The sequence below is a fragment of the Salmo trutta genome, chromosome 24 (assembly GCF_901001165.1).
Source record: "Salmo trutta chromosome 24, fSalTru1.1, whole genome shotgun sequence".
NCBI lineage: Eukaryota > Metazoa > Chordata > Actinopteri > Salmoniformes > Salmonidae > Salmo > Salmo trutta.
Genome location: NC_042980.1, coordinates 5,175,426 through 5,195,404, shown reverse-complemented (window position 1 = coordinate 5,195,404; position 19,979 = coordinate 5,175,426). Strand labels below are relative to the sequence as shown.

The following is a 19,979-nucleotide window of genomic DNA, read 5'->3' as shown; positions in this document are numbered from 1 at the left end:
GTTCGGGCGGCGTTCGGCGATCGACGTCAACGGCTTTCTAGCCATCGCCGCTCCATTTCTCATATTCCATTGGTTTCGTCTTGTTCCATTACACACCTGGTTTTCATTCCATAATTACTGCATGTATTTAGTCCTCTCTTCCCCTCCATGTCTTTGTGTGTAATTGTTTGTTTTTGTATTGTGGATATTGTCAGGCGCTTTACTTTTGCTATGTTCCGTGTTTTTGGCAAGTTATTGTTTTTATGTGCTGTCATTATTGGAACGGAATTAAAGTGCGCCTGTTCACTACACTCTTCTCTCCTGCACCTGACTTCGCCTCCCGTGCACACCCTTGACAGAATTACACACCAAACTATGGCGTCAGCAGGAGCAGGGACCCCGGTTAGAGGAGTCGAGGAGCGCGTCCAGGAACATTCTGCTATGTTACATCATCTTGGTGCCATGATGGATCGCGTTGTCCAGGCTATGGACCGCTGGGAGAGACATGTATATCGATGACATTCTGATATACTCCACTACACACGCCGAGCACGTGTCCTTGGTACGCAGGGTACTTGGACGACTGTTGGAGCATGACCTGTACGTCAAGGCCGAGAAATGCCTGTTCTTTCAGCAGGTTGTCTCCTTCCTAGGGTATCGCATTTCCACATCAGGGGTGGAGATGGAGAGTGACTGCATTGCAGCCATGCGTAATTGGCCGACTCCCACCACGGTAAAGGAGGTGCAGCGATTTTTAGGGTTTGCCAATTACAACCGGAGATTTATCCGGGGTTTTGGCCAGGTGGCTGCTCCCATTACCTCACTGCTGAAGGGGGTCCCGTACGGTTGCAGTGGTCGGCTGAGGCGGACAGGGCTTTTGGGCAGCTAAGAGCTCTGTTTACTTCGGCTTCCGTGCTGGCCCATCTGGATCCCTCTTTGGCGTTCATAGTGGAGGTGGACGCGTCCGAGGCTGGGATAGGATCCGTGCTCTCACAGCACTCGGGTACGCCACCAAAACTCCGCCCCTGTGCTTTCTTCTCGAAGAAGCTCAGCCCAGCGGGGCGTAACATTATGTGGGGGACCGGGAGCTGTTGGCTGTGGTTAAGGCGTTGAAGGCATGGAGACATTGGCTTGAGGGGGCTAAACACCCTTTTCTCATCTGGACTGACCACCGCAACCTGGAGTACATCCGGGCAGTGAGGAGACTGAATCCTCGTCAGGCAAGGTGGGCCATGTTCTTTACCCGTTTTGTGTTTACACTGTCCTACAGACCAGGTTCCCAGAATACGAAGGCAGACGCCGCACTGTCCCGGCTGTATGACACAGAGGAGCGGTCCATGGTTCAGACTCCCATACTCCCGGCCTCCTGCCTGGTAGCGCCGGTCGTGTGGGAGCTGGACGCGGACATTGAGAAGGCGTTGCATACAGAGCCTGCTCCCCTCCAGTGTCCAGTCCGGCGTATGTACGTTCCGTCTGCTGTCCGTGACCAGTTGATCTATTGGGCCTACACGTCACCCTCCTCTGGTCATCCGGGGATCGGCCGGACGGTGCGCTGTCTGACTGGGAAGTACTAGCGGACGGAACAGATATGACGGCTGGTTACACAAAGAAAGGGGGTTGGATTTTGAATGAAAGAGTGGGAAGACTGAGGAACAAAAAATATTTTGTCTCTCTATCGGGCCGTAGGCAGCTATGCTATCGTAAATACAGTATCTTATGCATTCTAAATAACCGCCCATTTGGAAAAGGAAAATGCAAGGAATATTTACTCTGAGCTGTGCTTCAATAGGTTGGTCGTAGATGGAAGGCCGGGTTGCCCAGCAGGGATCTCTTGTCCTCTGAAGAATGTCTCTGGTGGTAAACTAGATACGTTGTAGTATCGTTGTGTGTGTTAGACTGGGTACGTCGTCCGTCCTTTCCTAGCCCACGTTTACAGCGGCTGCTGCTAACTCAACGGCTAGGAGGTATCACTTCTGGAGTGAATAAGAGTTCAAAGTTCATACCAAGTTGCCATACTTTTAACGTGCTATATTCTGGCTGGTTTAGTCGAAATTCATCCTTTTGGCGTGTCGATAGTCACCTTCACATTGAACACGATGCTAATTTCGTTAGGTTAGTATTTGAGCCCTTTTAACGTAGGACCGTCGTCCTCACATCCTCGGAAGAGAAAGTTGAATTTTCGTCAACATGTTAATATAGTGGTGAAAGAAGGGCATGTTTCATAGTTTACAACCAAAGTCTGTTCACTTGGGCGGGGCCTCTGAGTGAGCAGACTTTCTCTATGACAAACCGTTCTCTCATTTAAGAAGCTAAAATTAAATTGTATCTTTTCACAAATAGTTTCATATTTAAACATTTCAATTGCACAACAATTCCATGTGAATCTGATAACTAGAATGTGTCGACTTTCCAAGACACAGTTTATGTCATCCTGTCATTAGTAGTAATGTCTCAGACAACAACTGATCTGAGATCATATTCATTAAGTACCAACGCATATTTTCAACTGGTTGGATTACCGAAATATGATTCCGTTTCCCACCTTTCGATGTTACCAGACTCTCTATGTTACAAAGGCTTTACAAGAGCTAACTCTATAGAGTAGAGAGAAAGAAAGGGGGAAAGGTATTTATGGGGGTCATAAACCTCCCCAACAGGCCAACGTCATGACACTTGTATGCTTGGAGGCCTAGGATGCTAAATGTATTTATGTTAACATAATCAAGTCAAAACAATTAACCAATTATATTTTGAACAGATAAGTTTGAATAAGTTGTGACGCTCAACTACTGTATGACTCTTTCAACATGCCACTGAAAAGGTCGAAAGCTGCAATTCATTGTATGATGCCTGAAAATACTGCAGAGTAATTCAAAGCCATTTGCAAACAGCAAGTTGGATAGATAGCAAAAACTACTTTGAACCTCTTTGTTCATCTAAGGCTAAGTGCTCTTGTTTCAAACACTATACCATCTTTAAAGGAACAGTTAAACAGAATACACGCTAACATTTAACCTTTATTTAACCAGGTAGGCAAGTTGAGAACAAGTTCTCAATTTTACACCTACCATGGTTGTAGTTGATTCAATTTTGGGATATTTAGTTTCCTAATAGCAATATTTTGTAACTGTTAGCATTCTCAGTAACACAACATTAAACTGTTGTTATGCATGTGTAATAAAACTGTGAATACTTTTTGAGCAACATTTTACTAGCATGTTGTTACATAATACTTTGGTAATTGCATTTTAATTGCATAGCAATGAGCGGAGAGTTTTTGCAACTACTGTACACAGAAGGAATAGTCACTCTTCCTAATTCCACTGTAATAATGTAATAACTCTTATTATGCAATTAAAGCAATTTCCTAATTCCTATATAACAACGTTGCTATTGTAATAAGCAAAGTTACTACACATGTATAGGGACTTCATGTGAAGTGTTACTGTATTACCTTATGTTTCACTCATAATGAAAATGTATGTGTTAGTCATTTTGAAGCTGTAAAAGTGGTCGACTCTAATGTTGAGGTTATTCATGTCCATCATGTATTTAATTCCAGCTAGGCTATATTAATATTCAAGAGCCCTCCAAACCATATGCTTGTAATATATTTAGACTGATTCAACTAACTGTATTTTGGTTCTTCATCAAATATTTGGCAGCCATCAGATAAATATTTGTTTTGCTTTCAAATAACTTGCATATATTCAAATACTTAAAAATAGTATTTGTTTTTCTGAGACCTGTATTTGAATATTGAAGGAAATAGTTGACAATAGTTGATTCACTATAGTCAACTACCTCCAGAATTTGAAAAGTTGGTATTTTAAAATAAACTACAAAATACAACTATGTTCTGCAAAGGTCTGCTATGGTTCAACACTTCTGACGGTTCGTTACAATATGTCAATGTAGCCTACTTGTATCTGTCCCTACAAAAAAAAAACATATTTGATAGGTTTAACAGTAGCCAATGATATAGCTCGGTCAATGCTTTGTCAATAATTCAAAGTGGCTACAGTACCAAAAACCGATCATTTGGCAAGAGCTAAAACATTGCCCATGCAAATTATGGAGTGCAAACTCTGACAGCAGACGTGCAACAAGTAATTTATTAGTTAGGCTACATGCTGCATTGACAGTTATTCTCATCTGCCATGACTTCTACTCATTATGCAGACAATAGATTTAGTGGGTTATGATGGAACCCTCTCCCCCTACTGTATTTATCTTATGAAGTGGCCATTAAATCTCTGAGTGATGCCACTGCATTAAATCAAACATACTTTTTGATTAGGGCTGCTAGGACTCTAGGACTGTAGCCTGTTCTGCAGTCTGCTTCGAGCTAGTGTGTTGTGATGTGTCTGTCAATGCACTAGGCGTCCATTTTGGATTCAGTGTTTACACTTAGGTTAAAGGAGCAAGCAGTATTCACAACTTTTAAAGGCTGTCAGTCAAAAACACTGCCAGGCCGGACAGTAACGTGTCAATAAGCTACAGCTATGTACCAGCAATGTCTTTGTCTGTGACAACCCACAGACAACCAATTAGTTACCGTAAGGATAGGAAGGGGTGGGGAGCTCACTCACTTGAATGAGTAGTTCATCTACTTTTTATTTCCTTTTTCACCACTCTTTGGGGCCATATTTATACAGGGTATATGAATGCACTGACATTCAAGCTTATTTATCCTATGCTAGACAATGTTTAAAAATGTCAATTGACTTCAATGGAACACTTCCGCTTACTAACTTTCAGCACCCATGACACGCTAATACTGTGTGCAAATCAAAAACACACTATCTGCAATATTCGTATTCCGCCAAAAGTATTTTCATCACAATTTGCTAATTAGCTAGCTACCTCTGGTCCAGGATGTCACTCTTGTCCGAGTTGTCGATGGAAGCGATGAAGAGGTTGATGAACCAGGTGAGCGAGTACTGGTACATGGGCTCGATGTTGGCCAAGTCTGCGATGGAGAAGAAGAGGATGGCAGAGTGCACAGCGATGGGAGTGTAACCCATGCGCGTCTCGTCGATCTTCACCTCCGTCACCTCGGCGATGGCCTGCTTCTCCGAGATCTCGTTGGCCAGAACCTTGGATGAGGAGAGGATCTTGACGGCCGTCTCATCCTCCAGGATGTTGCCCTCTGAAGAAGACAGTACCTCCAGGATCTTGTCCTCGATCTCCTGCAGCTGCCTGGGGGGGAGGGGGTGGAAAGGTCATGTGATTAGTACCAGAGTCTACTGTGCTACCTGTTCCTTTGTTTGAACAGACTGAATGATTGGAACTCCCCCATTTGTTGACCATGATTAAAAATATATATATATATTTATTGGTATTGCTCAAACGTCTCTGGTGATCATGTGACGTAGCCTATGACATATTAACTTTTGGCAACACAGATTTCTATCAAACAAAAACCCATCTTTACATGTGCTCTCTCTCTCTCTCTCTAAGACACAAATTAGTAAGGAACTCCCCTCACCTGGTTGTCTAGGTCTTAATTGAAAGGAAAAACTCAAAACCAACAGACACTAGGCCCTCCATGGAATAAACTTGATAACCCTGCACTAAGCCATTACCTCTTGTTCTCGGCCCCCTGCAATATGAGGGCCTGTTTCTCCTCCTCCAGGTCAGGCCTCTCTCTGGCCACCACGATGCCCAGCAGCTGGTCCTGCATGCCCTCGGGGGTGATCATAAAGTTCAGCAGGGTCACCTACAGTACACACATACAGTATAGGGCAAACAAACAATACATCAGCCTTCACAAACGACAAGCATCCACTATAGTTTACACAGTAGTGCGTGGGGTGGCAGTTAGCCTAACAGTTAAGAGGCCGCTGGTTCGAATCCCCGAGCCGACAAGGTGAACAATCTGTCGATGTGCCCTTGAGTAAGGCACTTAACCCTAATTGCTCCTCTGGATAAGAGCGTCTGCTAAATGACTAACATGCAAACGTGTGTGTGTGAGAGAGTGAGAGTGAGTGAGTGAGTGAGTGAGTGAGTGAGTGAAATAATATCTCCTTTAGGTGTGCTCATTTAATGGTTCGCACTTCACTACTATCCAATCCCACAGTGGTAACTTTCACCTTAAGCTACTGTAATAGCTTTTTTAAAAAGCTACAGCAATAGCCTTTTTCCTCTATCACAAGTGAGAGAAGTGAGCACATCTCAACCCACACACCCAGTCCTTAGGGCCTACTATCCTAGAGGTTAAAAGCCTATATCTGGTATCTACTCCCAGCTCTAATAAATGAGTGCACTTCTCCAGGCATCTAATTAAATTTCTATTAATGCCAAGGCCTGCTCAGCTGGTGGTAAAGACTCTCAAAGCCTGTATAAATCCCGGAGCAGCCATTTTCAAATAATTGTCAAATCTGCGCTCCCTGCAGTTCCTTTGGCCTGGCTTAAAAGGTATATATGAAACATTTTAGCAGGGCAAACAACCATTACAAAACAACTCAACAACCACCCAGTAGCCTATTCACAACCAATAGTAATCTAATTTCACCCCTAAAACTACTTTTTATGTGCATTTATAGAGACATCACTGGGGGAACCACTGAGTGCACTGACACTGCAAACATTGTGCACATGTAGCTATCCTATGAAAGCATTTTGCAACAAAATGTTCTGACACAATTTTTATTAAAACAATTCTGACACAATATCCCAGCATACAAATTAGATGTTACAATGTTTTGGATAAATCATTTACAGATGTCGATGTCAATAGAGTGATGAATAGATGACAAGGTGATTTGCAAAGCCTATTCATCACTGAAATGTGCCGATCACAACAGCTGTAATATCATAATAATAACACAGTAATTTTACAATAAAAAATAAAAAACATAGGGATGGATTGATCAGGGGATGTTCATTCAATAAAAAAAAAACTGTTATCTGTCCAACTCAATGCCTATCCACGGGAGTAGCCTACCCATACATCCAAAAGACTACTGACTGGGAACGTACGGTGCATTCGGAAAGTATTCAGACCCCTTGACTTTTTCCACATTTTGTTACCGTTACAGTCTTATTCTAAAATGTATTAAATTGTTGTGTTTTCCCCTCATTAATGTACACACAATACCCCATAATTACAAAACATTTTCTTTTGTTTTTTTATATTTGCTAATTTATAGAAAATAAAAAACAGAAATAGCACATTTACCACAAGTATCATAAGTATTCAGACCCTTTACTCAGTACTTTAATTGCTGATGCACAACCAAAATTCTAACTTGAATTAGTATTCTACTAATCTCAATCTCAACAGTAAATTGAGACCCCGACTGAGTTCCTAAGAAAAAATATATTGTTTTTTAAATTTGTTTTTTTGGGGGGTCGTGGGCCCCTTAGTGGCCTGCAGCCGTAAGCGACTGCTTATATCGCTTATGCCTGGAGCAGGCTGTGAAAGTAGGTAAGGTTATGGCTACCTATTTAGCTTCCAACTGTGAATGCATGCATGCATTGCATGATCAATGCTGCAAATGTGAAGCGCATGCAATTGACCATATAGCCCTGTCGCATTTGTGGATGCTTAAAATAGAGATTCATTTTTATTTCTAAAATCAGATACCTACATGAATGAATAGGCAGGTCTGGTATTAGGCAATGTGCTATAAATTTAATAAAAAATATTCATAATTTTCCCAGTTATTTCTATGATCTGTGCTATAGTAATATGCTGCATTGATTGACTGGTTCCATTGTTTCAGAACGCCAAACTTACAAAACGTTCAAAAGTACTTTACAAACTGTTGGTTTAAAATTAATATTGTTTATTTTTTGGGGATCAAATATTAATAAATATAATAAAAATAATACTATGGAGCCTGGTGAAGGGTTTCATTCTCCAAGACCCCCTGTTTCATATACAGTATACCCTTTAACGGGCCTAGGCAGCTCCGGCGTTATGGGAGGGCTTTAGGGGGCCTGGCCCGCCCTACTGCACCTCCTTGCCCGTCCAAATAAAATATTGATTATTTGTTTGACCGAGATTCCCACCGACAGAAAGAAGCATCAATCTCAGTTAAAGCATCAAAGCAAGCGAAACAGTGCCCCTCTGTCTAAGTATGTGTAGACCATCTATCCGATGCTGTCTGGAACAAAAGAGTATGGCATGTCATACCATTTCTGTCCAGACAACATCAGATACTGTACATGGGCTACATATAGTGTTACATCTGCTCCTGCCACGTCCTCTACTGCTTATCCTGTGTCTCCTTGACCTGCCGCCACTCCCCCCAGTGCTCTCTCCCTCTCTCTCTCTCTCTCTCTCTCTGTGTGTGTGTGTGATTTTGTGAGCGGAGACAGGTGTGCTGGAGTCAGAGCAGATCTCCACCAGCTGCAACCTGTTCCATAATCAAGACCTCTACAAATACTAAGCCCTGCCACTTCCACGCTGCCAGATCGTAATCTCTGCTCAGTCAGTCTACGTTTCTAGCAGTTTGTTGCTCTTTAGATCCTGTTTTGCCTGTTTTCCCTTGCCTGACGCCGTTTTCCTCTCCGCTACAGTTCTGCTCGCTATGACTCTGGCCCCTGTCTCCAGTCCCACGTCTTGTCAGTCCTGCTACTCTGTCCTGGATCCCCCACTCTACTGCTCTCTTGGATTCCCCTCCAGAACTGCTTACCCTGTCTCAACACCTCTCGCTCCAGCCTCAGCACCTGGTTTCCTGCAACCCGCCCGAGCTTCCCCTGGCCTGCACCCCATCTTTCCCCTGTGTTTCAATAAATACCTTGGTTACCTCATCCCAGTCTCCTCATCTGAGTTTGCTCTTGGGTTCACCTGTTCCGCTCCGTGTAACATACAGAGGGCTCACTCTTGCCAAAATCTGTCCAGAATAAGCCCAATGCGTTTCTATGGACATAATATGCAGATCTAAGCTTGTCGCCTGCCTTCCCGCCTTTGGGACAAAGACTCCCATTGTTAGGGCGGAGACATGAGCATCTCATCATTATATACAGATCTCTGGTTTCAGCTTCATCCTCTCTAAATAAAAACAATTCAAGTGTGTATTTGGGAAACCAGAACTGCTTACCCTCCAGAACTTCGGTAGTGCGCGAGGCAATAGGTCTAGCTGACTGAGTTGTGGCTGTCAGTGATAAGCCTCTAAAATATGTGTGAAGATAATGTGTCTTGAGTATAATTAAACATGTTGCACAAGAAGAATGGGAAGGGTGTGTGGCAAAGATATGGTGCATCACTCTCGAGAATGAATGCACTCAGCTCGCCAGAATGCGCTCAGCTGTCTCCCACTAATTATTGCTTATTCATTGTTTCATTGTGTGAATTGTTTGCCCTTTGGTTGTTTATTTTTTATCAATTCTCCATTACATAGGTCACCAGTAGGCCTAGTAAATATAAAGTTAATCCCCGTCATTTGGTTACATTAATTTCTGTTAATGCATGTATTAATACTTCTTATGGCTTGGGGGCAGTATTTTGACGTCTGGATGAGAAGCATGCCCAAAGTAAACTGCCTGTTACTCAGGCCCAGAAAATAGGATATGCATATAATTGGTAGATTTGGATAGAAAACAGTCTAAAGTTTCCAAAACGGTTAAAATAATGTCTGTGAGTATAACATAACTGATATGGCAGGCGAAAACCTGAAGAAAATCCATCCAGGAAGTGGGATTTTTTTGATGTGGGTATTTTCAATTGAATGCTTATAGAGTATCTATTGGGTTAGGACCCAGATTGCAGTTCCTATGGCTTCCACTAGATGTCAACAGTCTTTAGACATTGTTTCAGGCTTGTTTTCTGAAAAATGAAGAAGGATTAGACCTTTCTCTCAGTGGACTGAGGAAGAATGCAGAGCTGGTTTGCGCGCGTGACCGATTGCGCACCTCTCGTTGTTTTTCCTTTCTATTGAATACACTATTGTCCGGTTTAAATATTATCGATTATTTCAACAATTGACAACCTGAGGATTAATTATAAACATCGTTTGACATGTTTCAACAAACTTTACCAGTACTATTAGGATGTATTCGTCTGTATGTTTTGACTGCCTTGGAGCCAGTGGATTACTGAACAAAACGCGCAAACATAGTTCTTGGGATATAAAGAGGGACGTTATCGAAGAAAACAAACATGTATTGTGTAGCTGGGACTCTTGTGACTGCAACCATATGAAGATCTTCAAAGGTAAGTGATTAATTTTATCGCTATTTCTGACTTTTGTAATTCCTTTACTTGGTTGTAAAATGTTTGTATGCTTTTGTAAGCGGGGCGCTGTCCTCAGATAATTGCGTGGTATGCTTTCGCCATAAAGCCTTTGTGAAATCTGACAAAGCGGCTGGATTAACAAGAAGTTAATCTTTAAGCCGATGTATAACACTTGTATTTTTTATGAATGTTTATTATGACGATTTCTATATTTTGAATTTGGCGCTCTGCTTTTTCACCGGATGTGGTCGAGGTGGGTCGCTAGCGGAACGTCTGCACCAGAAAGGTTAATTACAGTGATTTGCCATTCTTGGACTGGAAACGTTGTTGCGGAGATCACAACAAGCCACACTTGTGAGAAACAAGTTTTAGTTCATTTCATAACCATTACGAGTTTCAGACATTTTTTCATTGTCTTTTGTTTGGAGTACTCCATGAGAGCAATGAGCATGTGTCTGGTTTCTCTTTCCTAATAACGTTGAGGGAGCACACAGCAGTAGACCTACCTGGCCTTCTGCGTGCAAAAGTAGGAAAGTGCCCCTTTGGCAATGTTTGAATTCTGATTGTCATAACTCACAACTTTCACCACTAATAAGCTGAGCTTCTCAGTAATTTTTTCTTCACCTCACACAGTAAGTCAACAATGTCTGTTTTTTTAACATCCATTGGGGATGATAGTTCCTCAGAATTTGAAAGCTCGTTCCAACATCAATAACCAAATCAAACTTTATTTGTCACATGCGCCGAATACAACAAGTGTGGACTTTACCGTGAAATGATTACTTACAAGCCCTTAACAGCGCAGTTCAAGAAGAGTTAAGAATATATTTACCAAGTAGACTAAAATAAAAAGTAATAAGAAAAAGTAACACAATAAGAATAACAATAACGAGGCTATATACAGGGGGCACTGGTACCGAGTCAGTGTGCGTGGGTACAGGTTAGTTGAGGTAATTTGTACATGTATCAAATCAAATGTTATTGGTCACATGCAGATGTTAATGCGAGTGTGGCGAAATATCTAACAATTTCACAACAAGTACCTTATTCATTCGTTTACACTTGTGTGTATAAAAATATGTACATTTTAATATATGGATGAGCAATGACCGTGCGGTATAGGCAAGATGCAGTAGATGGTATAGAGTACAGTATATACATATGAGATGAGTAATTTAGGGTATGTAAACATTATATAAAGTGGCATTGTTTGAAGTGACTAGTGAAATATTTATTACATCCAATTTCTAATTATTAAAGTGGCTAGAGATTTGAGTCAGTATGTTGGCAGCAGCCACTCAATTTTAGTGATGGCTGTTTAACAGTCTGATGGCCTTGAGATAGAAGCTGTTTTTCAGTTTCTCTGTCCCGGCTTTGATGCACTGGTACTGACCTCGCCTTCTGGATGACAGCGGAGTGAACAGGCAGTGGCTCGGGTGGTTGATGTCCTTGATGATCTTTTTGGCCTTCCTGTGACATCAGGTGGTGTAGGTGTCCTGGAGGGCAGGTAGTTTGCCACCGGTGATGCGTTGTGCAGACCTCACTACCCTCTGGAGAGCCTTATGGTTGTGGGCGGAGCAGTTGCCATACCAGGCGGTGATACAGCCCGACAGGATGCTCTCGATTGTGCATCTGTAAAAGTTGGTGAGTGTTTTTGGTGACAAGCCAAATTTCTTCAGCCTTCTGAGGTTGAAGAGGCGCTGCTGCGTCTTCTTCACCACGTTGTCTGTGTGGGTGGACCATTTCAGTTTGTCCGTGACATGTACGCCGAGGAACTAAAAACTTTCCACATTCTACACTACTGTCCCGTTGATGTGGATAGGGGGATGCTCCCTCTGCTGTTTCCCGAAGTCCACGATCATCACCTTTGTTTTGTTGACGATGAGTGTGAGGTTATTTTCCTGACACCACACTCCGAGGGCCCTCATCTCCTCCCCGTAGGCCGTCTCGTCGTTGTTGGTAATCAAGCCTACCACTGTAGTATCGTCTGCAAACTTGATGATTGAGTTAGAGGCGTGCATGGCCAATGCAGTCATGGGTGAACAGGGAGTACAGGAGAGGGTTGAGAAAGCACACTTGTGTGGCCCCAGTGTTGAGGATCAGCGGAGTGGAGTTGTTGTTTCCTACCCTCACCACCTGGGGGCGGCCCGTTAGAAAGTCCAGTACTCAGTTGCACAGGGCGGGGTCGAGACCCAGGTTAATGACGAGTTTGGAGGGTCCTACGGTGTTAAATGCTGAGCTGTAATCGATGAACAGCATTCTTACATATGTATTCCTCTTGTCCAGATGGGTTAGGGCAGTGTGCAGTGTGATTGCGATTGTGTCATCTGTGGACCTATTGGGGCGGTAAGCAAATTGGAGTAGGTCTAGGGTGTCAAGTAGGGTGGAGGTGATATGATCCTTGACTAGTCTCTCAAAGCACTTCATGATGACGGAAGTGAGTGCTACGGGGCGATAGTCATTTAGCTCAGTTACCTTAGCTTTCTTGGGAACAGGAACAATGGTGGCCCTCTTGAAGCATGTGGGAACAGCAGACTGGGATAAGGATTGATTGAATATATCCGTAAACACACCATCCAGCTGGTCTGCACATGCTCTGAGGACACTACGAATGCTGCCATCAACACACAGTGAATGCTGCCATCAATCCACGGTTTCTAGTTGGAGAAGGATTTAATAGTCACCGTGGGTACAACATCACCGATGCACTTGCTAATAAACTCGCTCACCGAATCTGGAACATATCCCAGTCCACGTGATTGAAGCAATCTTGAAGCGTGGATCGGACCAGTGCTGAACAGACCTGAGCACGGGCGTTTCCTGTTTTAGTTTCTGTCTATAGGCTGGGAGCAACAAAATGGAGTCATGGTCAGATTTGCCGAAAGGAGGGCGAGGGAGGGCTTTCTATGCGTCGCGGAAGTTAGAGTAGAAATGATCCAGAATGCTGCCAGCCCGGGTTGCGCATTCGATATACTGCTAAAATTTAGGGAGCCTTGTTTTCAGATTAGCTTTGTTAAAATCCCCAGCTACAAAAAATGAAGCCTCAGGATATGTGGTTTCCAATTTACATAGAGTCCAATGAAGTTATTTTAGGGCCGTCGAGGTAACGACTCGTTAATCATAAGGCATACACCCCAGCCTTTCTTCTTACCAGAGATATGTTTTTTCTGTTGGCGCGATGAGTGAAGAAACCGGGTGGCTGTACTGACTCTGATAATGTATCCCGAGTGAGCCATGTTTCCGTGAAACAGAGAATGTTACAATCTCTGATGTCTCTCTGGAAGGCAACCCTTGCTCGAATTTCATCTATCCTTGTTGTCAAGAGACTGGACATTGGCGAGTATTATACTGGGGAGAAGTGAGCGATGTGCTGTTCTACGGATCCTGACCCGAATACTGCTCCGTCTGCCCCTTCTGCGGCTCCGGTGTTTTGGGTCGCCTACTGGGATCTGATCCATTGTCCTAGGTGGTGGTCTAAACAGAGGATCCGCTTTGGGAAAATCACATTCCTGGTCGTAATGTTGACGTTGCTCTTATATCCAATAGTTCTTCCCGGTTGTAATACATAAAAAAACAAAAGTTTCCTAAGAACGCGAAGCGAGGCGGCCATCTCTGTTGGCGCCATGTAGCTCGAGGTGAAGTGACTATGCAGAGATAATAAACAGCGAGTTGCAGCAGTGTACAAAAGGGAGGAGGGTTCAATGTAAATTGTCCAGTGGCAATTTTATTAATTGTTTAGCAGTCTTATGGCTCGGGGGTAGAAGCTGTTGAGGAACCTTTTGGTCCTAGACTTGGCGCTCCGGTACCGCTTGCCTTCCGGTAGCAGAGAAAACAGTCTATAACTTGGGTGACTGGAGTCTCTGACAATTTTATGGGCTTTCCTTTGACACTGCCTATTGTATAGGTCCTTGACGGCAGGAAGCTTGGCCCCAGTGATGTACTGGGCCGTACACACAACACTCTGTAGTGCCTTACGGTCAGATGCCGAGCAGGTGTTGATGCAACCCGTCAGGATGCTCTCGATGGTGCAGCTGCAGAAATTTTTGAGGATCTGGGGACCCATGCCAAATCTTTTCAGTCTCCTGAGAGGGAAAATTATTTGTTGTGCCCTCTTCACAACTGTCTTGGTATGTTTGGACCATGATAGTTCGTTTGTAATGTGGACACCAAGGAACTTGAAACTCTTGACCTGCTCTACTACAGCCCCGTCGATGTTAATGGGGGCCTGTTCGGCCTGCCTTTTCCTGTAGTCCACTATAAGCTCCTTTGTCTTGCTCACGTTGAGGGAGAGGTTGTTGTCCTGGCACCACACTGCCAGTTCTCTGTCCTCCTCCCTATAGGTCGTTTAATCATTGTCAGTGATCAGGCCTACCACTGTTGTGTCGTCAGCAAACTTAATGATGGTGTTGGAGTCGTGTTTGGCCACACAGTCATGGATGAACAGGGAATACAGGAGGGTACTAGGTACACACCCCTGAGGGGCCCCAGTGTTAAAGATCAGCGTGGCAGACGTGTTGTTGCCTACTCTTACCGCCTGGGGGCGGCCCATCAGGAAGTCCAGGATCCAGTTGCAAAGGGAAGTGTTAAGTCCTAGAGTCCTTAGCTTAGTGATGAACTTTGTGGTCACTATGGTGTTGAACGCTGAGCTGTAGTCAATGACCAGCATTCTCACATAGATGTTATTTTTCTCCAGGCGAAAAAGGGCAGTGTGAAGTGTGATTGAGATTGCGTAATCTGTGGATCTGTTGGGGCGGTATGCGAATTGGAGTGGATCTAGGGTGTCCGGGAGGATGCGGTTGATGTGAGCCATGACCAGCCTTTCAAAGCACTTCATGGCTACCGACGTGAGTGCCACGGGGCGGTAATTAGGCAGGTTACCTTTGCTTCCTTGGACACAGGGACTGTGTCGGTCTGCTTGAAACATGTAGGTATTACAGACTTGGTCAGGGACAGGTTGAAAATGTCAGTGAAGACACTTGACAGTTGGTCCGCGCATGCTTTGAGTACACGTCCTGTTGATCCGTCTGGCCCAGCGGCTTTGTGAATGTTGACCTGTTTAAAGGTTTTGTTCACGTCGGCTACCAAGAGCGTTATCACACAGTCATCCAGAACAGCTGGTGCTCTCATGCGTACTTCAGTGTTGCTTGCCTCGAAGCGAGCATAAAAGGCATTTAGCTCATCTCGTAGGCTCGCGTCACTGGGCAGCTCGTGTCTGGGTTTCCCTTTGTAATCCGTAATAGTTTTCAAGCCCTGCCACATCCGACGAGCACCAGAGCCGGTGTAGTAGGATTCAATCTTAATCCTGTATTGGTGCTTTGCTTGTTTGATGGTTCGCCTGAGGGCATAGCGGGATTTCTTATAAGCGTCCGGATTAGTCTCCTGCTCCTTGAAAGTCTAGGCTCAAGCCTTTAGCTCGATGTGGATGTTGCCTGTAATCCATGGCTTCTGGTTGGGATATGTACGTACAGTCACTGTACACCACCTCAGTCATTGATGAAGCCAATGACTGAGGTGGTGTACTCCTCAATGCCATTGGATGAATCCCAGAACATATTCCAGTCTGTGCTAGCAAAACAGTCCTGTAGTGTAGCATCCGCGTCATCTGACCACTTCCATATTGAGCGAGTCACTGGTACTTCCTGCTTTAGTTTTTTGCTTGTAAGCAGGAATCAGGAGGATATAATTATGGTCAGATTTGCCAAATAGAGGGTGGGGGAGAGCTTTGTATGCATCTCTGTGTGTGGAGTAAAGGTGGTCTAGGATTTTTTTTTCTCTGGTTGCACATGTGACATGCTGGTAAAAATGTGGTAAAAATTATTTAAGTTTGCTTGCATTAAAGTCCCCGGGACTAGGAGCACCGCTTCTGGGTGAGCATTTTCTTCTTTGCTTATGGCCTTATAGAGTTGGTTGAGAGTGGTCTTAGTGCTCCGTTCTGTGGTGGTAAATAGATGGCTACAAATAATATAGATGAGAACTCTCTTGGTAGATAGTGTGGTCTACAGCTTATCATAAGGTACTCTACCCCAGGCGAGCAATAGCTTCGAGACTTCTTTAATATTAAACATTGCGCACCAGCGGTTATTGACAAATAGACATACACCCCTCGTCATGCCCTGCAGTAGCGTTTCTGTTCCGCCAGTGCACGGAAAACCCCGCTAGCTCTATATTGTCCGTATCGTCCTTCAGCCACGTCTCGGTGAAACATAAGATGCTACAGTTTTTGAGTTCCCGCTGGTAGGATAATCTTAATCGTAAGTCATCAATTTCATTTTCCAATGATTGCACGTTAGCAAAAAGAATAGATGGCAGTGGGAGTTTACTCACTCGCCTACGGATTTTCAGAAGGCTGCCTGATCTGCGGCCCCTTTCCCTGAGTATTTTCTTCATGCAAAAGGAGTGGATCTGGGCCTGTTCCAGTGAAAGCAGGATATCCTTCTCGTCGGACTCATTAAAGGAAAAAGTTTATTCCAGTCCGCGGTGAGTAATCGCTGTTCTGATATCCAGAAGTTATTTTCGGTCAGAAGAGACGGTAGCAGCAACATTATGTACACAATAAGTTAAAAAATAAGTTACACAAAACAAAATAGCACAGTTGGTTGGGAGAATGTAAAACGTCAGCCATGTTGTTCTGTGCCATCATCTTCTTCACCAAGCCTTGGTGTGAAAGAGCAAAACAGCATGATCTGTTGATTCCCTATATCCAGTGAAAACAACATAAAAAAACGGCGGTTTGTCCCAAGCTCACTGTCTCGTCAATAGGCTACTTGATACAATGTTGCAAGTTTGCTGGCAACAGCTTCAGGTCGACCCAGTTGATGATTTGATACAATGTTGTACTTCACTAGCAATAGCTCAAGTCAAGACAGAAAGAAAGGGAGGCAGACAGGCAGAGTAGAGAGATGATTGTGAAATATTTTCGAACTGTTTTTACTTGTCGGCTTTAGGCCTATGTATTTTACTTAGTTGATGATTAAGTTATAGGGTTACTTCTGCATTGGCCTATAGGCTATCTCTGAGTTCTATGCGCTCGTTTCTTTAGCTGCCAATGGATAATCATGTATCAATGTGTCCAAATGGCAGAGGCTGGTGCTCTCGCCATAGTTGAATTTTAACTTTTAGAATTGTATCGTTTTACTTCAGATTTTTATGATTAACCATTTGACAATGATTTTGAGAAACAAAAATGGTATTATTGAAATGAAACTGGCACGCAGATTGGTAGTAATGGTAGGATAAATTGAAAGCTTCCCCAACTTGAAACTCACAAAATGCCTATGGCACGCAAGCGTGCACACATATGGAGGTTCCGTGAAAAAAATGTGCCTGCTTATGGAAATCAAAGGCCCATCGAACTGATTAGATCTGGCGCCGGCGCTGGGCCTGCTCCGATTGGAGGTATTGTGTTTCAAATATGGCTCGATGGGAAGAATGAGAGCCTATCATGAGAGTGTACTGTAGGCAGTCAGGAAAAAGAGTGCTCGTAAAAAATGAGCTGAACCTATTTAATGGGGGCCTATAAAAAAACAGGCGGGTGGCCCTGCAAATAGATGTTCGAAATGCGATCTTTGGTAATGCCTTTTTTTCTCCCTAATGCAATTCACTTTATATGTGCATTTTCTGAAAATTGCTTTTTCTGGGGGCCTGCCCGAGGACACACACTCGCTTGTATTGGTGTTGCTACGTTAAATGGGACAATATGGAGTGATTGGCTGATGTGTGTTGGGGGGTAAATGCATCTTTGCTCAAGTGCTGTGACCCTGAAACTGCAGTGCGTAACTCGCTGTAATCTTCGCTCCCTTCCCTCTTTGAGAGAGATATCATACTTTCGCAGCAGCTGTCTGAAACTCTGTCTGAAAAGCACTGCAATTATTAAGTAGGGTGGATCTGGTGTACAGTTTTGTTCTAAGAGCAGTACCATATTTGATGTTTAGAACACCATTTCAAAGTCTGAATGTTACAATTTTCATTTTAAAATAAGAGGCCTATTATAATCATAGACTATGCTCCAATGCTACGACGATGCTCAGCCATTTTGTATGGAGCAGAAACCGTTTCTAAAGACTACATGAGGGAGAAAGGTATAGACAGACTCCCCTATAATTCTGCATTGTATCATTTTCACTTCACTTAGCACAAGATTGCACATCTGCATGCAAGTGAGCTCTGGGAAGCGTGAATGAGCAGTAAAGGCTCATTAGAAGAAACTTACACCTGCCTCAGGCACATGTGCTGCTCGGCAATGGATAGAAACACACATACTGTAAAGTCACTCTTGGGGAAGAACAGAGTCTATGCAGAAGTCTTGTGCTGCAAAAGGTGTTGTCGTTCTAAGGAGGTAGATGTGTTAGCGAGGCATCGCTTTGAAAGGAAGCCTCGCAAGTTCAACCCCTATGGAGCTCGAATGCTAGTTTCCTTCAAATGCAATTGCCTAAATAGGTTATCTTAGCTATGTGTGTACATGCTTTGGTATAATTGCTCAAATCCAGTACAGTGATCATAAATTATAAACAGAGTTATCATCTACGGCTGTTACTTATTCACAAAACTGTTTTTGTTGTATTTCATTGTATAAAAAAAGGGATGAATTATCCTAATTACAGATATTATCAAATACAGTTGCATTTTACAATGGAGACCAGAATGATCTGTTTCATCTTTAAAAAAAATGTTGAATGAAAACATATACATTTCAGTTTTTAATGTTTTTTTTTGGTCCTGTGCAGTTGTAAATCAAACAAATACGTGTGAACACCAAACATTTTTTTTTATATGAACTTATTTTATAAGAAATACTGAATTGTGCTAGGGTGCCAATACTGTATATTTGACAGCATCTGTAATTAAGAATTATTTTGCTATGCATCCACCTTCAACAATAAAGTATAACGGAGGCATGTTACAAATCAGTTTGCGTGTGTGTGAGTGTGCATATGTTCCTCCCTCCTCTCTGTGTGTGTCCTGTGTGTGTTGCGCGTATGTGTGTGCGTGCGTTCTATGGTAGTCTAACCTTAACAGAAGTTTCGGGCAGGTAGTGCGGGTTGCGGAGCTTGGTGGTGATGTAGAAACGGAAGTCCGGGGCATACTCGATAGTGGAGTCTCCCAGGCGGATGCAGATGGCACCGCCCTGCTTGAAGGTCTGCTTCAGCAGCAGGGGCTCCAGAATGGCATCCAGCTCCTCACCAATGTTCTCCAGGAGCACTGAGAAACAACAGGGCTTTGTTCAATAATACTGAGCAGATAAATGAGTGCAAAACGGATTAGAACAAAATACACTGCTCAAAAAAATAAAGGGAACACTTAAACAACACAATGTAACTCCAAGTCAATCACACTTCTGTGAAATCAAACTGTCCACTTAGGAAGCAACACTGATTGACAATAAATTTCACATGCTGTTGTGCAAATGGAATAGACAACAGGTGGAAATTCTAGGCAATTAGCAAGACACCCCCAATGCAGGAGTGATTCTGCAGGTGGGGACCACAGACCACTTCTCAGTTCCTATGCTTCCTGGCTGATGTTTTGGTCACTTTTGAATGCTGGCGGTGCTTTCACTCTAGTGGTAGCATGAGACGGAGCCTACAACCCACACAAGTGGCTCAGGTAGTGCAGCTCATCCAGGATGGCACATCAAGCTGTGGCAAGAAGGTTTGCTGTGTCTGTCAGCGTAGTGTCCAGAGCATGGAGGCGCTACCAGGAGACAGGCCAGTACATCAGGAGACGTGGAGGAGGCCGTAGGAGGGCAACCACCCAGCAGCAGGACCGCTACCTCCGCCTTTGTGCAAGGAGGAGCAGGAGAAGCACTGCCAGAGCC

The 19,979-nt window shown here is 43.7% G+C and overlaps 1 protein-coding gene across 2 annotated transcripts in view; it reads right to left on the bottom strand.

Annotated features, from left to right (window-relative positions):
* Positions 1-19,979, bottom strand: part of dnah7 (dynein, axonemal, heavy chain 7) — a 247,939-nt gene that overhangs the window by 81,166 nt on the left and 146,794 nt on the right. For both annotated transcript variants that reach the window (XM_029710817.1, XM_029710818.1), the window contains exons 51-53: positions 19,173-19,363; positions 5,568-5,701; positions 4,846-5,181 (exon numbers count right to left, since the gene is read on the bottom strand). In XM_029710817.1, the coding sequence (XP_029566677.1) occupies positions 4,846-5,181; positions 5,568-5,701; positions 19,173-19,363 (661 nt within the window). The remainder of the gene's footprint in view (positions 1-4,845; positions 5,182-5,567; positions 5,702-19,172; positions 19,364-19,979) is intronic.